Here is a 21505-nt window from a genome sequence, read left to right on the forward strand (position 1 = left end):
TTGCCCATTTCTTCACTGGATTATTTGTTTTTTGGGTGTTGAGTTTGATAAGTTCTTTATAGATTTTGGATACTAATCCTTTACCTGATATGTCATTTGCAAATATCTTCTCTGATTCTGTCGGTTGCCTTTTAGTTTTTCTGATTGTTTCCTTCAATGTGCAGAAGCTTTTTATTTTGATGAGGTCCCAGTAGTTCATTTTTGCTTTTGTTTCCCTTGCCTCTGGAGATATGTTGAGTAAGAAGTTGCTGTGGCCAAGATCAAAGAGGTTTTTGCCTGCTTTCTTCTCGAGGATTTGGATGGCTTCCTGTCTTATATTGAGGTCTTTCATCCATTTTGAGTTTATTTTTGTGTATGGTGTAAGAAAGTGGTCCAGGTTCATTCTTCCAGTACCACTTGCTGAAGAGACTGTCTTTATTCCATTGGATATTCTTTCCTGCGTTGTCAAAGATTAGGTGGCCATATGTTTGTGGGTCCATTTCTGGGTTCCCTATTTTGTTCCATTGATCTGAGTATCTGTTCTTGTGCCAGTACCATACTGTCTTGATGATTACAGCTTTGTAGTATGGCTTGAAGTCTGGGATTGTGATGCCTCTTGCCTTGGTTTTCTTTTTCAAGATTGCTTTGGCTCCGATAGCCTATGTCTTTTGATTGGAGCACTTAGTCCAGTGACAATTAGAGTGAGTACTGAAAGATATGAATTTAGTGTTATGTGTAGAGTTGGTGATGTTCAATGGTCCTTTCTAGTCTTTGTTGCTTTGGGTCTTTTTTGTTTTGTTTTGTTTTGTTTTGTTTTGTCTTTTCTCCACTCAGAGAGTCCCTCTTAAAATTTCTTGCAGGGCTGTTTAGTGGTCACAAATTTCTTTAGTGTTTGTTTGTCTCAGAAACTATATTTCCTTCTATTTTGAATGACAGCCTTGCAGAATAAAGAATTCTTGGCTTCATATTTTTTTGATTTAGCATGTAGAATATATCCTGCCACTCCTTTCTGGCCTAACAAGTTTCTGTGGATAGGTCTACTGTGAAACTTATCTGTCTTTCCTTGTAGTTTAAGGATTTTTTTTCTTTTGCTGCTTTTATAATTCTTTCCTTGTCTGTGTTTTGTGAATTTCACTATGATATGCCTTGTTGATGGTCAGTTTTTATTTAATCTGATGGGAGTTCTCTAGGTTTCTTGAATTTTGATGTCTGTGTCCTTTCACAGATTAGGAAAGTTTTCCAGTATAATTTGCTCACATTAACCTTCTTCCTCCTTTTCTCTCTATTCATCTTCTGGGACTCCTGTGATTCAGATTTTATTCCTTAACAGGTGACTGAGTTCTCTAAGTCTTGTGTCATGCTCTTTTGCCCTTGTTTCTCTTCTTTTCTGCTTCATTATTCTCCAGAATTTTATCTTCTATATCGCTAATTCATTGCTTTGTTTCATCTATCCTTGCCATTGTGACATCTATTCGAGATTGCATCTCAGTTATAGCATGTTCAATTTCAGCCTGAGTAGATTTTACTTCTTTTATCTCTGCAGAAAGGGATTCTCTGGTGTCTTCTATGCTCTTTCAACCCCAGATGGTATTTTTATTATCATGGTTCTAAATTCTAGTTCAGACATCTTACTTATATTTGTGTTGATTAAGTCCCTTGGTGTTATTTTTCGTGTTCTTTCTTTTGGCATGAATTCCTTCATTTTTGTCATTTTGGAGGAAGAAAAAATTAATAAAATAAAAAATAAAAATTGAAAAATTAAATACACAATAAAAAATCAAATAAAAGAACTAGATCCTAGGTGTGTTTCAGTCTGATTGTTGAAAGAATAGAGAAAAAAGGGAAAGGAGAGAAGAAAAGTGTAAGAAAAAAATTTAAACATTAAAAAATATTTATAGAATAAAATAAAATAAAGAAAATGAAATACAATAAAAAATTTAAATAAAAATAAAATAAAGTAAAAAACTATAAATAAAATTTTCACTTTCTGTAGCCAACAAAGAAAAGAAAGAAAAAAGAAAACAACTTAAGCAAAAACAGATGCAAAGAAAGTGAACAAATAAATGAACCAGCAAACACAATGAAACCCCAATGAAGTTACATCCAGTTTCCCCTAGAACTTAAACTAAGCACTCTAGTGGCTCCATGGTGTAATGGCTCCATTATCCACTAGGTGACGCTGCTTATCTTACTGGGGTGGATCATTGTGCATGTGTAGGATAGGTGGAAATGGCTTCACCCAACTCCCTAGTCTGTGGCACAGGAAATTCCCTCTCTGACTGACCCATGATAAAGCATCCCTCCTTTGTCTCAGGACTTCATTCACTCCTGTCTCTACCCTGTCTGTGTCCAAGCCATCTGCATGCCAGATGGCACCTTCCTCCAGACTTTTATTTCAGATGGGGTTGTTTCAAAATACAACACTTCAGAGACCCCTTCACTTGGTCCCACTGATTCTCTGTAGGAGGGTCTTGCTGAGCAATGGCTGGGTGCCAGCTAGCCCCAGAAAATGTTTGTGTGATCCTGCAGCAGCAGAGGTTCAGAGATGGTGACAAATCACAGCACACAGCCGGCTTCAGGTTTCACCATACTCTGGGGTCTTTGTCCCAATACCCTCAAATGTGGCTCCTCTCCAGGGTCCCCTGGGACCTTTGCTGTGGGGAGGCCATTTGGCCTCTACCAAATGCTCTCCAAGCAGGGGAACTGCTTCTCCCCTTGTGGCACACGGACCCCTCAGACCCCACTGCTTGCTCCTGGGAATTTGCCCAGCTTCCTCATCAGAGCGCCACCAGGTACTGAGCTCCAGAACTTCAGACTCAGCAATCCACTGTTTGTAGAATCCTGGTGGTATTGACACCCTCTCTTTTCTCCCCATCAATGGTTTTGGGGAACAGGTTTCTTGTTCAGTCCCCTGCGAGTGTTTTCACTCTTTCTTTCTCTTTCTCTCCAGCTACTTTTGCAGGGAATGTTTTCTTGCACCATGCCAATGTTTTGCACTCTCTCCCTTTCTCTTTCTCTCTCTGTCTTCTCTCTGCAAAAATGACTCCTTACCCCCCAAGGCTTTTCTCCCCCAAGTTCACCTCTCCACACCGTGTACCTGGCAAGTTCTGTGACTTAAGTTATGCAGGTGGTTGCATTAATCCTCAGATCAACTTCCTAGGTGTTCAAAATGGTTTGGTGCTGATCTAGCTGCGTTTCAGGGATGAGATAAGCTCAGGGTCTTCATGCTGCTCCACCATTTTAACTTCTCTCAAGGGCTGTTAATGGAACAAAATAAAATGACAGATCCAAGACAGTATTTTTTAGGCTACGTGGCACTGAGGGCATGCAAATAAAAGAAAAAAGTCATGGATGCTGAGGTTTGGGGGAACTGCCTGTCCATGCCTCCAGACCCAGGTCAGTGAGTACACATGCACCACTGAAGGTCAGGATAACCAGGTCTTGGAAATGAACGGTGCCCTGAAGTCCAGGATTCCCACTACCCTTGCTTCCTCCTAGGAGGCCCCAATCTACAACCTGCTGTGCCTGCAGCTGGAGAGACCACAGGAGTTGGTGACCTGGCTTATGGCCAAGGGAGGACTTAGTGAGGCTGAGAGTCTCCTCTCTTAATTCCAGAGCCATATACATAGATAGATTAGAGAATACCTCTGCCTCCATAGTCTCCTGTCTTACTTAATTTCATAAATTTGATGATTTACCAAATCACTTATTTCTGGAGGAAAAAAAGACACAGAGCTGAGCAATATGGAAGGCTGACATCAGTTCTTAAGAACAGTCTGTGACCCATATCCTTGGCATCTCATTTCCACAGGTGGCTAATGCCAGCCTCATACTCAAGCTTCTGGCTGACTCAGACCAGCACGATCTCTGTGCTCTTCGTCAGGAGGTGGATAGTCTCAAGGACCAGCTAAGAGAGTGTGAGAGGGAGAAGCAAGAAGTGGCCTCTGGACACTCTGGTCCACCCCTGCTCCCCGGTGAGGCCTCAGACTGAATTTCTGAAAATTTCTTCTCCCCAAAGATGGTTTGGGAATGCAGCGTTGGTTATGGCATACTGAGGGGTGGGCAGTGAATGTCTTGATGTAGAATAAATCTTTCATTTCCTTGTTTCGTGCATCATTAAGCAATGCAGACAGAGATAGGTATAGTCTCACATATAGGCATCCTAGTAAACATAGATATATATAAATACACCTAAAATCAGACATATACACTAACTTCTATTTGTGCAAAGTCAAGCCTGCTTATACACCTATGCATGTCTTCAGATGTACGGACACATGCTGAAACACACACATAGCTATTACACTTTCATAGCCCTCTCCCTGTGGGCTTTGTGCTTCACTCCTAGTTTCTACCTTGCCTGCTCTCTTCTCCAGGCTCTTGTGACCATGGAGGCCTCCAGAAAGTCAGCAGACCCTTTGTGGTGCAACTCAATTGGAGAGGCTTTGCACACAAGGCAGGTACCTGGGGTCGAGACTCAGCACCCAATCCAGACTCTTCCCTCTACTGGGTGGCCCCTATGACTACAGACAACAGGTAAGTTCAAGATGGTTTCTCTTTTGTACCCAGGTTCATTCCAAATGTTTGCTACCCTACCCTAACGGGATTCTTTATGGCCCCAGCACAACTTCCTCTCTCTGTTTTAGGTATGCCCCTGGACAAACTTAACCTAGGTCTGACAGGTCACCTTCTAGAGCTCCTCTCATGATTAAGAATGCCACAGATGGCTGTGAGCTCCTTCTTGAACCTGCTGTCTGAAATTTCTAAACCCACTGTAATCCAAACTTGTTCTATTGGTAGTCTGATCTTATCTCAAGAACAAACTGTTCTCTACCTGGGCTTCAGAATCCTAGGTTCTTCTCAGAAGAAATTTAGAAGATGAACTTGACTTTACTTGGGACTTGGACTCAGACAGGGTTGAGTTTGAATCTGAGTACTCCCACATAAGATAAGTGAACTTGGAGAAGTACATGAATGTCTCAGACCCATTCTAGCCATCTGGAAAGTGAGGATAGTTAAATTAGAGAATATCACATGAGATTTTATAAAAAAAAGTGTGGACAGCATTGTCGGTGTTGATAAATGTTTGTTTGTTTGTGTTAGGTGAAAGGATAGCTAATTGAATCAAGGAGTAAATGAATGAGCCCTTAAATAAACTGGCAGCCTGGTTAGGAAGCTAGATGCAACTCACAGGCAGGGTGTTTAAAGGTAGTCTATATAGGAATATGACAAAGATCCAACTGAGTAGGACACCACAGGAGGGAAGGATGAACGTGGCTTAAACCTGTCATTGAAGAGCTCAGTGGAAGCTCATCTCAGAAAGATTAGTGTTACTGATAATATTGCTCCCAATTCCTATAGGCATTTGCAGCATATGAAGCACAATTTATGTGTCTTTGCTTTTTAAATCTTCTCCAAATCTCTGTGGTAAAGGAAGACTTACTGACTAAGGCCAAGCAGTGACAACACTCATCATTCAGGATTTATTTATTTATTTATTTATTTGTAAAAGTTTATTTATTTATTTTGAGAGATGGAGAGAGACTGTGTGCAAGCAGGGAAGGGGCATAGAGAGAAGGAGACAGAGAATCCCAAGCAGGCTCTGAGCTGTCAACGCAGAGCCTGATGTAGGGCTCAAACTCACAAACCATGAGAAAATGACCTGAGCTGAGATCAAGAGTCAGACACTTAACTGACTGACCCACTCAGGCACCTCATTCAGGGATAATTTAAAGGAGTTTCCAAAGTGACCTCAATGAGCATAAATCTCTCCAAATCCAGCTCCAGAACTACGATCTACCACAGGACATTGTCTCAGGGATGGGTGGAGGGGGCATCCATAAGGAAGAGCATCCGTAAAGAAGAAAAGAATAATAACCATCACTTGTTGATTGCTTACTTTGAGATAAATATTCTAATTGTTTTATTTGCATTATTTTGGTCAGTCCCGACAATCAATGAGATAGAATCTTTTTTTTCTTTTAATGGATTTTAATTATGAGCTGAGGGACTTTGAACAAATTACTTAGTCTTTCTGAGACCCAGTCTTCAAATCTGTGGGGATAAAACCTACTTTATGGTACTTTCACTATAATTAAATGAGATAATGCACGCACAGTGTCCATGAGACATTGTTGCATTTGATGTTAATGTTATTGCTGTTACTGGTTTTTTACAGTTATTTTTTGTCACAGTATGTTATAAGCAGAAGAGAGATTACCTATCAGTTCTGTATGATTCCAAAGTTCCAACTATTAATTTGAATACTAGCCTGCTCATTTTTATTAGCATTGTGAACCCTGATAATTCTGGTGTGGGGCTTGGCCTAGGTACTTTGACTACTACCAGATGTACAAGTCCTATGATGACCTGGTATTGATGAAGAACTATGAGAAGAGGTCATTTGGCTATGGTGATGGCAGTGGTAACACCGTGTACAAAAACTTCATGTACTTCAACTACTATGGCACACGTGACATTGCCAAGCTGAATCTTTCCTCCAACACCCTGGTGCTACGACGCCCATTGCCCAGTGCCACCTACAACAACCGCTTCTCTTATGTTGGTGTGCCCTGGAAAGACTTAGATTTTGCTGGTGATGAGAAGGGACTGTGGGTGCTCTATGCCACCGAGGAGAGCAAGGGAAACCTGGTGGTAAGCCGCCTCAATACCAGCACCTTAGAAGTGGAGAAAACCTGGCAAACCAACCAGTACAAGCCAGCCATGTCAGGAGCCTTCATGGCCTGTGGAGTGCTGTATGCTCTACGCCCACGGAGCACCCACCAGGAAGAGATCTTCTATGCTTTTGATACCAACACTGGGCGGGAGCGCCATCTCAGCATCCTGCTAGATAAGATGCTGGAAACACTGCATGGTATCAATTACTCCCCCTTGGATCACAAGCTCTATGTCTACAATGATGGCTATCTGATCAATTATGATCTCAGCTTCCAGATGCTGAAGCATAAGCCATCAAAACTGCCAGCTGAAAAGTTCTCTTGGTTTCCTATTGCACCAAAGCCTGTCAAACCCAACAAAACATCTAGTCCCTGAGACCCCTGGGGCAGAGTATTGGGAGAAGCATATGTCCTCCTCCTCACCCTCCAGATGGATCACTCCCCACACCCCCCCACAAATGGCCATCAGTCCTACTGATTGAGAAGTGTTGATTATATTTTTATGATTGATCATTCTTTATAATTGACAATTCTGTATGACTAATGACTCAATCACATTAAAGTTCTTTTTAGTAATGGTCTAGGTGGATTTGATTGGGGTTTGATTGGGAAACAAGCACCAACCCTAACAAGACACCTCTTTACTAGAAATCTACAATTCTAAGAAGATTTGTAAAACAAATCTCCTATTCTGTGCTTTGAAAACTGTGAATCCAACTCCTACAATTATAAAATTCTGTGAATTAGGCTTAGAATGGTAAGTCTTAGGTTGAGAGCATCTGGTACCAGTGCAGAAGACCCCAAACAGCTTGTCATTAGAATAGTATGTAGAGGCCCCCTTTATTTTATTTTTTTAAGATTTTTTAAATATGAAATTTGTTGTCAAATTGGTTTCCATACAACACCCAGTGTTCATCCCAACAGGTGCTCTCCTCAATGCCCATCAGCCACTTTCCCCTCCCTCTCACCCCCATCAACCCTCAGTTTATTCTCAGTTTTTAGGAATCTCTTATAGTTTACCTCTTTCCCTCTCTGTAACTTTTTCCCCCTTCCCCTCTCCCATGGTCTTCTGTTAAGTTTCTCAGGATCCACATAAGAGCGAAAACATATGGTATCTGTCTTTCTCTATATGACTTATTCCACTAAGAATAACACTCTCCAGTTCCATCCATGTTGCTACAAAAGAGGCCCCCTTTCTTATCCTCAACCTCTTGCAGGGTAGCTGGGGAAAAAAGTGCAGCATGTTGGTGTGACAATCAGTGTTTCACTGTCCTGAATCAAACTCACTCTGAGTGCAACTAGGAGAGGGGTTTAGGCTTGAGTTCCATTCTAGGAAGTGAGCAACTAATGGCTGAGCATCAGACACTCCACCTATTACTTATCTATCTGCATGGTTCACTTCTTTTCCATGCAATGGGATGGAATGTTCAAGATTTCAGACCCCAAAGTCTTCACAGTCACATGAAGGATACCAGAATACTTTATACACCCAGTCTCATGCTTATACTTCCCCATATGTATATACATTCGCAAATATACATCCAATCAGACATGTATACAATATTCCATCTACATAGACATAAATGTATATTTTAACATATCTATTATAAAATTCATGTGCTACCCAAATAAAGATCAAGCACCATCCCCTACAGCTGCATGGAACTGAGAATCTGTTCTAGTTGCCCTGTTAGGAATTTCACTATGAATCACCACCCCCATCACCTCTTGATTTACAGGCATCTCTCCCCCTAATGCTTTGACACAAAGGTGGGCACCAAAGATTGGGCTAAGACATTGAAACAAATCTTTTTAAAAGTTCTGCTATAATGACATAGAAAAGACCATAGAAAAGACCAAGTGAGAGATGAATAAAAAATACTTTGCAAGGAAGGGCTAACTCACCTTTAATTTTAAATGGCCCTCAGAAAACCTCCCCAATGAGCCCCGCTCCTGCTTCTAGAATAGAAGAAATCTTTCCCCACGTGGGAGCACTCTCAATTAAGTGCAGAATCCCTAAGCCTAGAGGCAGAGAAAAACATGACCTCCTCTACCCCTTGTGAACTTTGTTCTTGCTCCATTTTTCTTTGTAAGGCCTCACTTTTTCAAGATCACTAACAAAAGTGAGAAGATCTTTCCTACAGGAAAGATTCCATTCTTACAGGTATGTAGTTTTATCTATGGCTTCAACAAACTCAACTTTCCATTATAACAAGCCTATCATCCCAACAGGGACCCCCACACAGGACCACAGAGAAACATATCCCACATAAGCAATCTGGTCTCCCCCCCCTCCTTTTTTTAATAGCTCCATCCTAAGAACTTTGTCCCCTGTTTTCTGGAAAATGACCTTTTTAATTTTATTATGGAGACCCGGTGTCTCCCACCCCCACACAAATATGTCTTATTGCCCCAGCTAGTCCTTGGAAAGGCTGTGAGACTAGAGTTGACATCACAATATCCCCTTTTTTTGAGAGGTTGTGGTATCTGTGGGTGGGCAAAAGGGTGGGGCATCCCTGGGTGGAGTCATCTTTATTTAGCCCACCTTGTACTAAGTATGAATCAGTAGCCACCACAGGCCTCAGCTGGGCCACATCTGGAGACCTGGGGTGGGGGGTATAACATCGTAAAATACCTGGCCCCAGCCTCATCACTCATCCCTTTTTGGGCATCAAGGAAACCAGCCTTTGGCCTGAGAACATGACACCTGAGACGAAGGCCAGTGGAAACATTTGTCTGCCCTCACCCCTTCTGCCCCAGCTTCCACCTCCTCACCATCTGTCCTCCCACTAAGGTCCATGCCGCATGTCATCTCTCAGACACCCAAGATGGCCCAGAGTGGGCGTCCTTCAGGTTTGCCTACAGACAAGAACATCTCTCCTAGTGTCACCCGAGTGATAGTGAAGACAGCAGGCAAGGGGGAGGACTTTATGATAGCGGACAACACCTCTGTGAGGCAGTTCAAGGAGAAGCTATCTGCTCACTTTGAGTGCCAAATGGACCAACTAGTGCTGGTTTTCATGGGCCGCCTTCTTAAAGACCATGACACACTGAGACAGAGGGGCATCCGAGACAGCCACACCATTCATTTGGTCATCAAGTCCAAACATAGGTCCAGATCCCTAGCCCATTCCTCCCAGAACCTGCTGACCAAAGATCCCTGCCACTGGGACAGAAACACCAAAGGAAACAGCAGTGGGGTACACCAACTTGCCAGTGTGAGTCACACCCCAGTGGAATCGGCCCTCCCTGTGGAGCCTGATGCACCCAAAGTGCATACCCAGGATCTGGAAGTGGGTAATCCAGATTGCATAGCACAGATGCTACAGAATCCTAGCATCCAGCAGCTCCTGTCCAACACGGCCCCCATGAGACAGTTCATCTCAGAACACCCAGACGTGCAACAGCTGATGCAGCAGAACCCAGAAGTCTCCAACCTCCTTGACAATTCTGAGATCCTATGGCAGACTCTGGAGCTGGCCAGAAACCTTGCCATGATTCAGGAGATAATGCAGATCCAGCAACCTGAACAGAATCTTGAGCATCCACTAAACCCACAGTCATACCAGGGCTTGGAGACAATGCCAGGTGGGGACAATCCCCTGGGCCGGAGTTATGCTGATTGAAATGACCACATGCTCAACAGCTTGCAAGATCCCTTTGGGGGCAACCCTTTCACAGCTCTCCTGGAAGGACATGTTTTAGAACCAGTTCAGTCCTCACCCCTGTCTCCACCACAACCCCAGGAACGGAGGGACCAGCTCCCACAGCTCCCTACAACCCGAGTCATCTATACTAGTTCCTGTGGTTTATCCTCCATCACCTCAGCCAATGTTGCCCCTGACAAGGTGAACCATACTTCCAGTGCCAGTACTACCACTATCTCCACCAAAGACCAGAGTCATAACTGGGCCATTCAGCAGCCGGCTGGTGTACAAGCCTTACCTAGCATAGAGCTTACCCAGCAGCCCCAGGCAGAGGACAAAGATGCCACCACCTCTCGAGATAGCTCTGACCAGAAATTAAAGGATGATCCCCAGCTGTCGGATGAGCAGAGCAGCTCCCAGATCACAGGAAACATGGTGCAGTTGCTTTTGAATAACCCCTACTTGGCAGCCCAGATGATGTTGCTCATAAGTATGCCCCAGCTGAGTGAACAGTGTAGGCAGCAGCTGCCCACATTCCTGCAGCAGACACAGCTTTCCGACATGCTTCTGGCCCTAGCCAACCCTAAAGCATCACAAGCAATATTGCATATTGAGCAGGGTCTGCAGCTGTTGGCCACAGAGGCTCCTGTTCTTCTACCCTGGGTTGCACCCTATCTATGGGGCCTGGGTTGGCTTCCTTCACCCAGCTGCAGCTACCCTGACACAGTGCCCTGGGCCTGGGATGTGCCAGATATGGCTGAACCCAAAGGTCCTGAGTGCTGCCACAAATCCGGAGCAGCCCGGCAGAGGCTACAATCCTTAGCTGGAGACTCTTCCCACCTTCAACAAGCCCCTGAGATTCGTTTCAGCCAGCAAATGGAATCTCTCCAGGCCATGGGATTTGGGAACCATCATGCCAATCTGCAGGCACTCATCGCTACTGAGGGGGACACTGGTGCTGCTATTCGCAAGATCAAGAGATCCCAGGGATTCTAGCCACCATGCCTACTTCTGTGCTTCTTGTTACCTGCCTGCTGACCCATTTGACTACATCATCTGCCCCTTCCACCTCTTCCAATGCTTCCAGCCAGGAAGCATTGGCCATGGGTAAAAGATCTGTCAGTAAAATGGCTACTCCCACATGCCCCCATCTGAGGTTTGGCTTTGTTTCTCTTGCAAGAAAAGCCACCTTCTGTGTGTGATATCCCTGTCTCATGATGCAGACATGAGCACACACACACACACACACACACACACACACTATGCATATAAAGCACAGATATCATACCATACTCTCATACCCAAGAACGTGTATATGTAGCCCCAGACAGGTGTGCACACATACACAAGGTCACATGGCCAAAGATTTACATATAAAGGCACACACATTCAACACACTGCACAGACAGCCATGGGCATGTGCAACAACACACAAATACCTAAAAACACTACACTGACCCACGTGTAGAGGAAAACAGTCATAACAAAAAGGGAAAAATACTATAGATAGACACAGATATTCAGTCATAAAGACTTCCTCAAGTTTTCAAGTCAAATTGTTCAAGTCTGAAGGTGGGAGAAGAATGGCCTGGTGGGTCAGAGTAGGATAAGTCCACATTTCATCCAGGTCTTGGTAAGTATTTATCCTCCCAGGAATTTCTTACTAATTGTCACAATCATAGGACTTTTCTGGACTGTTACCATTGTCTCTTTAACTTAGAGAGGTACAGCTGCTTACCCTCACTGTATATTGCCATCACCAAAACACAGCCTCAAGGGGACATGGTACCTTCCAAGAATATCATGTCCTTCAGCATATCTAATATTCATAACTTGAGTTCTCTGTAGTTAGCCAAGGTCCTATCTCCCCCTCTCCTGGCCTCACCAAGAGCATCCTAGCCAATTGGCATGTAAACACTTGTGGCAATTATTCAATCATTTAATAAGTTAAATGTTGTTTTAGGTATTGAAGAAATAGCAGTGGCCAAATAAAGTTCCTTTATTTATGGGGTTTACTTCTGTGGGATAAGACAGTACTTTACCTAACTTTTGAATAAGTGCTATGAAGAAAAATAAAGCAGGATAAGGTCTTCTACATAGAGGGCAATCCAGGAAGGCCTCTCTGGAAGGGCAAGAGTAGAGAAGAAACCAGAAGGGATTGGGAAAAATGAACACGCACTCCCTTGGGAGAAGTATGTTCCAGACAGAGAGGATGACTTAGGATAAAAATGTGAGGTGGGAATATTCTTGATGTGTTTGAAGAATAACAAGGAGATGATGTAGCTAGAGTGGAGTGAATAAAACAGTGGGAGGGAAAACAGGACATCAGAGAAATCAGGAAGAGCCTTGTAGATCTGGTAAGGACTCTGGATTTTACTATGAACGCAGCGGAGAATCACTGCTGGATTTTGACCAAATGATGGAGGTGTTTCAGTGGATTCTCCAGCTGCCGAGCGCAGAAAGACCATGGTAGAGGTCCAAGTAGAAGTGGGAGCGCTGGTGCAGCTCCCTTGCAGTGGAGCAGGTGGGAGATGGTAGTGTCTGGAGCAGTGGAGATGGTGACATGTATTCATATTGTGGTCTGCAAAGGGTCACCACAGAATTCCGTGTGCTCCTCACAGACCACCTTCCTCCAGCCCTGTCTCTGCCATCAGCGAGAGTGAAGGAGAGCCCACAAAACTCCAAGTACTCCTGTGGATCTACCAGAATCCCACTCTTCCCCTTCAAACTAGGAAAAAGATTGGTCTCAAGAAAGACATGACCACCAAAATGGATTTTCTACTTTCCCATTAAGATGCCTCCATCCAATCAATTAGTCTGATTAAGCTGTATACCCTGTTTGCCTCAGGTTACATGAAAAACCCAAGCTGTTTGAGTTGTCTTTCTGATTCTTGTCCCACTATGCTCTGAAAATCCCTCAGCTGACCCAATTTTCCACCAGTCATCGATCCCCCACACTTTTCCACCCTACCATTTAGAACTCATAATTTAGCAACAGCAAACCCTACTGTATCTACAACCTTTTCTCTAAATGATCCCCACCTTTTCACCATGACTGAGATCTGGCTCTCCACTGACAGCCTGCATGTTCTCTGCTCCATCCTGTTGTAATGCATAAATTGTCTGTGGACCCAAATCAAGCTCTCCCCTTGGGCACTTATCCCAACCTCTCCAATCCATTTACTCAACAGCTGACTTTTTCAATCATCTTCTCTTCCTTCTGTGTCATTTTCCCCTCATTGTGTTATATCCACCAGAATAAAAGCATGCTGTAACATTCTCAGTTTAAGAAAAAGCAAAGCAAAAATGTCTTTATCCCCACATGTCCACACAGCCATCATACCCATTCTCTTACCTGTAATACTCTTATTTAATCCATTTCCTTTCCAACCCACTTGCTTTGAAACCCCCTCCAGTCAGTGCCCCCTCCACTCTTCTAAACTGGGCTCATCATGGTCCCCCCTTTTTTTGGTCAAATCCAGAGGTCAGTTCTCTTCCTTTATCTTCCTGACCTACTGGCATCATCTGACACTGTCACTCTCTCCGTTTTGAAACTCTTCTTCATTTGCTTTCTCTCCTTCTCTCCTTTTTCTGACTTTATTTCTTCTCAATTTCTTTTGTAGAACACATCTAATATTCCATATTTGAAAATATGTAGTGCCCATGCCTTGGTCTTTTTACTTCTATCTTGTTCCTATACTCACTAATCTTATGGTTCTAAATAGTCAGTGCTGGATAACTGTGGGCTCCCAATAACGAACTCTCTCCCTTCATGTCCATTTGGGTATAAGACATCTTGAATGTATGTGACAATGAACTCCGGATTTTCTGTTTAACAACTTTATTCCCCGGTCTTTTTTTTTTTTTTTTTTTTCATCTTGGTAAATAGCCAATTCATTCTTTAAGTTATTCTGGGGAATAACAATAATCTTTTTAGAAGTAAAATAAAAACTTCATGTCATTTTTGGACCCTCTCTCATGCTCTAGATCCTGCCCATCAGAAAGTCAACATTCTGAAAATATATAAAAAATTAATGGCTTATGAATCAAAGAGAATACAGAAACATCAAATGCCAAGAAGACCAATTCAGGGTGCAGCTGAATTTGGTCTTAACAGTGACATAGGGGGCTAAGCCTTTCCTAATTGCCTAATCCAGAGCTGAGGCTCCACACACTACCTACAGGTTGTGTGGAAGTAGGATTCTTGGCCTGAGATGGAAGGGTCAGCACAGGCCCCTCCCTATGAAGAAGCCAATCAAGAGAAAGGAAATAGAAGAGGTAAAGGTGGAGGGGGTGGTTTGGAGTTCCTGGGGATACAGAGCACCTTGGAAAGGTCTCCAGAATCCATTGTGTGAGGCTGTGATGTCAGTGCTGAGGTCACAGAGGTCTCCTGATGGAGTGGGTTCCGGCCCAGAAGGCTTCAGGGGTGGCTGTTAGCAAGATGAGGGCAGTTTGGAGCCCTGTATAAGAGGAAGGACGGGGCCACAGCTGAGTGGTATGTATGCCCCGACCCAAACCCTTCTTCCTGACTTTGCCTTTCACTCATCAATAGACCTCTTTCTCAGGGCATTTGGTCTCCTCTCCCAACCCCAACACCTCTCAGACCCATAATCCTCCATAACCATCCCATCCTGAGGACCTCATTGACCCTTCCATGCAGACATTCCTGTGCTTTTACCCTGAGACTCCAAGCCCTCTTCCTGCTCACCTTTCCTACTTTCACCACTGTTTGAAAGGATGATGTTGGTACCCCATCCCCACCCCCCAGCTGTGTCCCCACAGACCTGGGCCTCCTGCTGCCTACCATGGCCAAAAGCGGAGAGGCCCTGCCACAGGGCAACCCAGCGCCGATCCCGGACCACCACCTCATCAAGGTGACGGTGAAGACACCCAAGGACAAGGAGGATTTCTCAGTTACAGACACTTGCACCATCCAGCAGTTGAAGGAAGAGATATCTCAGCGCTTTAAGGCCCACCCTGATCAGCTGGTCCTAATCTTTGCTGGCAAAATCCTCAAGGACCCTGACTCACTGGCACAGTGTGGAGTACGAGATGGCCTCACTGTCCACCTGGTCATCAAGATGCAACGCCGCACCATGGGCACTGAGTGCGCAGCTGCTTCAGTCCCTGCCCCAGCCTCCAGCCCTAGATCATTCCCTCAACCAAGCTCCATGTACCCAGCAGATGGGCCACCCGCCTTTAGCTTAGGTGTTCTCACAGGCCTCAACGGGCTAGGCCTGACCTCCGGTAGTTTCCCCGACCAGCCAAGCTCACCGATGTGGCAGCATGTCTCTGTGCCTGAGTTTGTGGCTCAGATCATTGATGACCCTTTCATCCAAGGTCTGCTGTCCAACACAGGCCTGATGCGCCAGCTGGTTCTCGATAACCCCCATATGCAGCAGCTGATCCAGCACAACCCTGAGATCGGGCATATTCTCAACAACCCCGAAATCATGCGGCAGGCATTGGAGTTTCTCCGCAACCCAGCCATGATGCAAGAGATGATGCGTAGCCAGGACCGGGCACTCAGTAACCTGGAAAGCATCCCTGGTGGCTACAATGTGCTTCGTACTATGTACACGGATATTATGGACCCGATGCTTAATGCTGTACAGGAGCAGTTTGGTGGCAATCCCTTTGCCACTGCCACTACTGCGAATGCCACCACCAGCAGCAGCCAACCTTCGAGGACAGAGAATTGTGACCCTCTCCCCAACCCATGGGCTTCCACATATGGGGGCTCTGTTGGCAGGCGAGGCAGGCATCCTGGGGACCAGGATGTATCCGAGACTAGAAATAGGGTTCCCACCATTCTAGGTAATATAAGGCTCTATGACTATCTTCAGCAATTACATGAGACCCCCCAGTCCTTGGGAACCTATCTGCAAGGGACTACATCCACTCTCAGTCCGAGCCAAGAACCACCACCACCAGGAAACCGAATCCTCCCAACTTCATCTTCCTCCCAGGAACGTGAGTCAGGCCAGCCTCTCCCTAAGGAATCAGGAGCCATCAAGGGAAAGTCCTCTTGCCCATTGTTCCTGAGATATCCCCCAGAGAGCAGTACTGGACAAGATAGAGGTCAAGGTGGCACAGGGAATGGCTCCACTGGCCATGGCACCAACATGCCTGATCTTGTCTTAGGGCTGGGGCATTCTGCCAATAGGGCCCCATTCGCCCCTTCATCAGCTTCCCCTATGCCAGCTACCCCTGGGATCCCCGAGCATGCCCGGCTGCCACCGGTAGCTTATCCAAGATCTCTGAGGCCCACCAGCGTGAACCAGGTCCCACAGCTGCAGGACGAGATGCGCCGGCAGCTGCCCCTGCTGCTGCACCTTCAGGCAGCCATGGCCAACCCTCGTGCCATGCACGCACTCCTACAGATTGAGCAGGGTCTGCAGATCCTGGCCACTGAAGCACCTCGCCTCCTACTGTGGTTCATGCCTTGCCTAACAGGGCTGGGAAGTATGGTAGGCGGTACAGAGCCTAGAGGGGGTGCCCTTATGCCTGAGGATCCCCCTCTAGCTCCAGCTCCTGAGGTACCCCCAGCACAGGGCTCTGTGGAGCTGGGCCCCCATTCCACCCCTTTCCTCCAGATGTGGCAGGCTCTAAGTGGTGCCAATCCCCAGCAGATGCAGCCCGAGATTCATTTCCGGGTGCAGCTAGAGCAGCTGCGAGCAATGGGTTTCCTGAATCCCGAAGCCAATCTCCAGGCCCTCATAGCCACTGGGGGTGATGTGGATGCTGCTGTGGAGAAGCTGAGGCAGGCATAGGAGACCTGGTTGTTCAGACCATGTCTTTTCCTCTGTGCCCTTTCCCCATATGCCACTACCCTAACTCCCCCGATCTTGAATGCAGCTGCAGTATGAACCAAATCCACTATGATGCCCTTTACTGTGGAGACAATGTTGTTCCAGAGTCAATGAGGAAGATTTGGAGCCAGAAGCAGGGTGGGGGTGCTATGAGTGACCCAACCACGCCCGCCACTGTACAATCTTGGGGCCCCAGTCTGCACTCTGCTTATGCCTATCTGGAGATGCAATTACATCCAATCTCCAGTGTCTGCAGTTGCCTGAGTCTGATTCTTTGTGGGTTATGGGTAAAGGGGGGGATATGGGATTAAAGGTAGTAATAGGAGCTGTCTCTGCATGGGTGGGGAGCGGGGCTTGGAGGGGAAGATCAAAAGTTTGAAGTTCAAAGATTCAGAGGCATAGAGAACAAAGGAGCGTGAGCTGAGGCCTTCAGCTTTCCTGGTGTCCTTCCAGAGGTCCCCCAGACTTTGTGTCCTGTAGAAGCTGCCACCATGTACTTTGTTCTTTAGAGCATTCCTGCCACCAGTCTGACCAGGAAGTGGGCACAGTTTCTTATTTCTATCACCCCTGAAGAGCATCCCACAGGTGGCTCTCACTTTCTGGATTTGATGCTGATTCCTGAGTAGATAGGGAGCCCCAGGATTTCAGGCTAAGTTCCAAGATTCCCTGATCCCACCAAGATCACAAAGTACTGTCCCTGGTGGGCACCCCGGATGTTGTCTTTCTTGCAGCTCAGAAATGGAGGACTCACCCGGCGCTCAGCATTCTGCTCGAGGTTTGAAATTCAACGTGAGAGTCACGATCCTCTTTCACGAGGTTATCGTCTGGTGGCATGGAGTGTTTAAACTGTAGTTGAAGAATACTTATTATATATAGTACAAACTATGATAGGTGCTGCAAGGACCAGAAGCTGTTAAACAGCAAACAGGTTTGATCTTGTATAGGGAGACAGGCAAGGCTCCATGAGTATGTGCTCTAAGCTGACAGCTTAAAAGTGGTAAGAATGAAGTAGGCCAAAATGTGATGGGAAAAGGGAGAGCATTCCAGCAACAGAGCCATTGTGGACAAAGGTACTGAGGCGAGCTGTGCACAACACACAGGAGGTGCCCTCGGCATCTCACACTAAATTCTTGTTTGCACTCAGAAATGCTGCCCGTTACCCGTGTCCTTCCAGGGGAAGAGTGATACAGTTCATGAATCAAACAAGCAAACCATACCTCCCCCACATAAGTGAACATTCTGGAGAAATGCACCAACACACAGTGCGTGTTCACACTTAAATCCATCACTACATGGCCACATCTGTGTACCTGTGCTCACACACACACGCAGAACAGTCTGCTAAAGTTTCATCACAGAATGAAGGTGTAAACACAAACATTAATGTGACCTTCTTGTCAAGACAGGGAAACGGGTCTTTATCAGAGGGGACCACTATGGTAAAAGTGGCCGTGGTATGTACTTAAACATCAGAGACCTGGCATTGGGGGTTCTTTAGGAACTTGGAGAAACAGAACCTCTGCCTGGGACCCAGGATGCTGTACTAACCAACCTGTCTTACCTTTTAGCGGCCAGCAGGTGTCAGCGGTGAAATGAACTTTGCAACTTCCTCCCCCTGGTTTTGGGTTCAGTCTCTAGGTGAAGCAGGAGGCTTCAAGCCTCCTTTCTACCTCCTCTTCCCTCCCCCTCAGTTGGGCAGGAGTTGTCCTGATCAGAGGAACTACTAGGCAGGGTACTAGGCAGGCAGGGGACAGTCTTTGCCTGTCTGTCCCCTGTAACTAACAAGGTGGGTGCTGTGGACTGCCTCTGACCTGGAAAGGTGTACAAGGCAATCTCTAAGTGGAATCCCCAGAAGGCTAGGTAGGTAAGACAAAAAGCCTCTGGGAAAGATATATGCCTTTCATTTGTCTTTCATTGGGCCAAAGGAGGCACGAGAGCTCATTTGGAGTAGGTCTCAGGGCAGATAGGGGATGACAGTCTGGGTCTAAAAGTTCTGGCTAAGGAGGAGAGTATTCATTTAATAGACTGTTTCCTGGCCATATCTTAGGAGAACCCTGGACAGTGGATTGGGTGTTTGGAGTATTTGCTGTAGCCTCATCAGAGACTGAACTCATGGACACATGTCCAGCTCCATGGTGGTGTCCAGGAGGAAAGGGGTTCCTGGGGCAGGGAAGGTCCTTGTCAGCCGCCACCTAGGACTCCACCTAATGTACGGTCTGGCACATGGAAAGCAATCAAAAACATTGAATAAATGAGTGAGAGTGATGAGTGAGGAAATGAGCAAGAAAATGAGAAAGAGGTTAGGGAAATGAGGCATACAGGGATCAAAAGAGGGTACCACGGGATGGGGCTTGGGAAAATGGCAGCCGTTGGAGTTTGGGAAGAGGGAATCCCATCAGGCCGATGTTACTGAAGGGGCAGCCCTCCTGAGATGTCCCATTTTCTCCCTGCTCTGATTCCTCTGTTAGTAAAAGTCCAAGACCAAGTGATATGCTAGAAATAAAAAAGAACAAACACCCCAAAACCCCCCAAAAACAAAACAAAAAAAACAGCATTGAAGCCTGTAATGCTGCATCACAAATAGCCAGCCAGGTAGGTGGACAGCAATTTAAAAGGAAGGTGTTCTTCAAACAACAGAAAGTGTTTTTATGCACCTGTTCTTTTTTTCCCTTTAGATACTCCCCTAATACCTCTGTCATAAATATACGCACACATTTTTTTCTAGATATTTTAGGGTTTCACTACTTAATTTTAAAAGTTAATGCTTATTGAGGCTTTCCAAATGCCAGCCCTGTTCTGAGCTCTTCCTATCTGAATCCACACAATAGTCCTTTAATGCAGGTGGTGTTACTATCCGCACCTTTCAGAGGAGAAAAACTGAGACTTAGGGAGAGGGGAAAGTACATTGCTTAAAGTTGGGCAGCTCCCGCGTAGCCGAGGCAGGATTTGAAATTAGTCTATTCCAGAGTCCACTGTACTCAGTCAAGTTAATTCATGCTTTAATCCCTACCCCCCAAAATTGCAAAGGGCAGGGTTTTGTGGTGTTTAATTGGAATTTTTGCCTCCCTGCAAATAACTACACTGGACTGAATATTTCCTTTGCCGTATCTTATATGCTTATACATGTGTATTTATGGTGTTTTTAAAACAATCTACTAGTGCCACTCTTCTTAAATTGTTTTAACTTTGAAATATTTTTTAAAAAATTTTTGGTGGTTATTGTTGAGAGAGAGACAGAGTACGAACCGGGGAGGGGCAGAGAGAGAGGGAGACACAGAATCCAAAGCAGGGTCCAGGCTCTGAGCTGTCAGCACAGAGGCTGACACAGGGCTTGAACTCAACGGCCCATGAGATCATGACTTGAGCCAAAGTCGGACACTTAACCAACTGAGCCACCCTGGTGCCCCTTAAGTTTGAAATATTTGATAACAAAATTTTCAATGCTTCACTCCTTATTCCTTTGCAAAATACCATTGTCTAATTTTGTCTCTTTTTCTTCATACACTTAGAGTAGATGTCAAATTTCAGAAAAGGCCAAATGAGATCTTGATTGGCTTTCCTCTACATTATGAATTAGAGGGAATCGAGAGTTTTACAATAGCGCTCTTTCCTTTTAGAATAGGGAATGTGTCCATTCAAGTTTCCTTTGTTTCTCTACAAAGAAGGGTAGTTTTCTCTAAGTGCTGGTTAACTGAGGAGGAGCGGTTGGGAGCAGACAAAATGGATGAACGGGATTAAGGGGTATAGAAACCTCCAGCCATAGAATAAATAAATCATGAGAATGTAATATACAGCATAGGGAATGTGGTTAGTCATATTGTAATAGCATTTCGTGACATAATGTATAAAAATACCAAAGCACTGTAATGTGCACCAGAAACTAAGAGGATATTGTGTGTCGATTATACTTCAACAACAGTAACAAAAGAACTACAGTTTCTTTATGTAAGTCCCACACATTTGGGTTTATTTAACTGTTATATTTTTCTGATGATTTTGAGTGAAATTTTTTCCATTATATTTCCAGGATGGATATTATTCTGATGAAACTGCTGCCACTAGTTACATTATGAATCCTTATTTTACACAGATTTTTTTGCTGATTCCCATGCAAACAACTATATGCGTCCTTGAAAAACAGTTATAAAGCCTCTACGGTTCTGTTAAGCCTCTTTTCTAAAATGTAATTAAACTTGTTTTCTCAGTTTAAAAACAACATAGAAGTACAATTGATCCTTGAACAACATGGGTACAAACCATGAGGGTCTACTTCTATGTGGAATTTAAAGTTTTGTTACGAGTTGAGAGCAAAAGCCACGAGCCATTTATTTACAACTGCCTGCCCCAGTCTCTTTGAGACCCAGTACAAGGCAACTGGCACAGAAGTCAT

The 21505-nt window shown here is 45.0% G+C and overlaps 3 protein-coding genes across 3 annotated transcripts in view; 2 read left to right on the plus strand and 1 right to left on the minus strand.

Annotated features, from left to right (window-relative positions):
• LOC121021166 (olfactory receptor 52D1-like) overlaps positions 1 to 21505 on the minus strand; it is a 64552-nt gene that overhangs the window by 29895 nt on the left and 13152 nt on the right. The gene's annotated exons all lie outside the window — the stretch shown is intronic.
• Positions 9208 to 11453, plus strand: UBQLNL (ubiquilin like). The gene is given in 2 exon segments (XM_040461372.1): positions 9208 to 10420; positions 10422 to 11453. Coding segments are annotated over 2 exon segments (1155 nt in total). The 5' UTR covers positions 9208 to 9454; the 3' UTR covers positions 10611 to 11453.
• UBQLN3 (ubiquilin 3) lies at positions 14675 to 17366 on the plus strand. The gene is made up of 2 exons (XM_040461369.1): positions 14675 to 14798; positions 15072 to 17366. The coding sequence occupies exon 2, from the start codon at positions 15109 to 15111 to the stop codon at positions 17074 to 17076; it is 1968 nt and encodes a 655-aa protein (XP_040317303.1). The 5' UTR covers positions 14675 to 14798; positions 15072 to 15108; the 3' UTR covers positions 17077 to 17366.

The sequence above is a fragment of the Herpailurus yagouaroundi genome, unplaced genomic scaffold, assembly GCF_014898765.1.
Source record: "Herpailurus yagouaroundi ecotype Mexico unplaced genomic scaffold, PumYag 255, whole genome shotgun sequence".
Classification (NCBI taxonomy): Eukaryota; Metazoa; Chordata; class Mammalia; order Carnivora; family Felidae; genus Herpailurus; species Herpailurus yagouaroundi.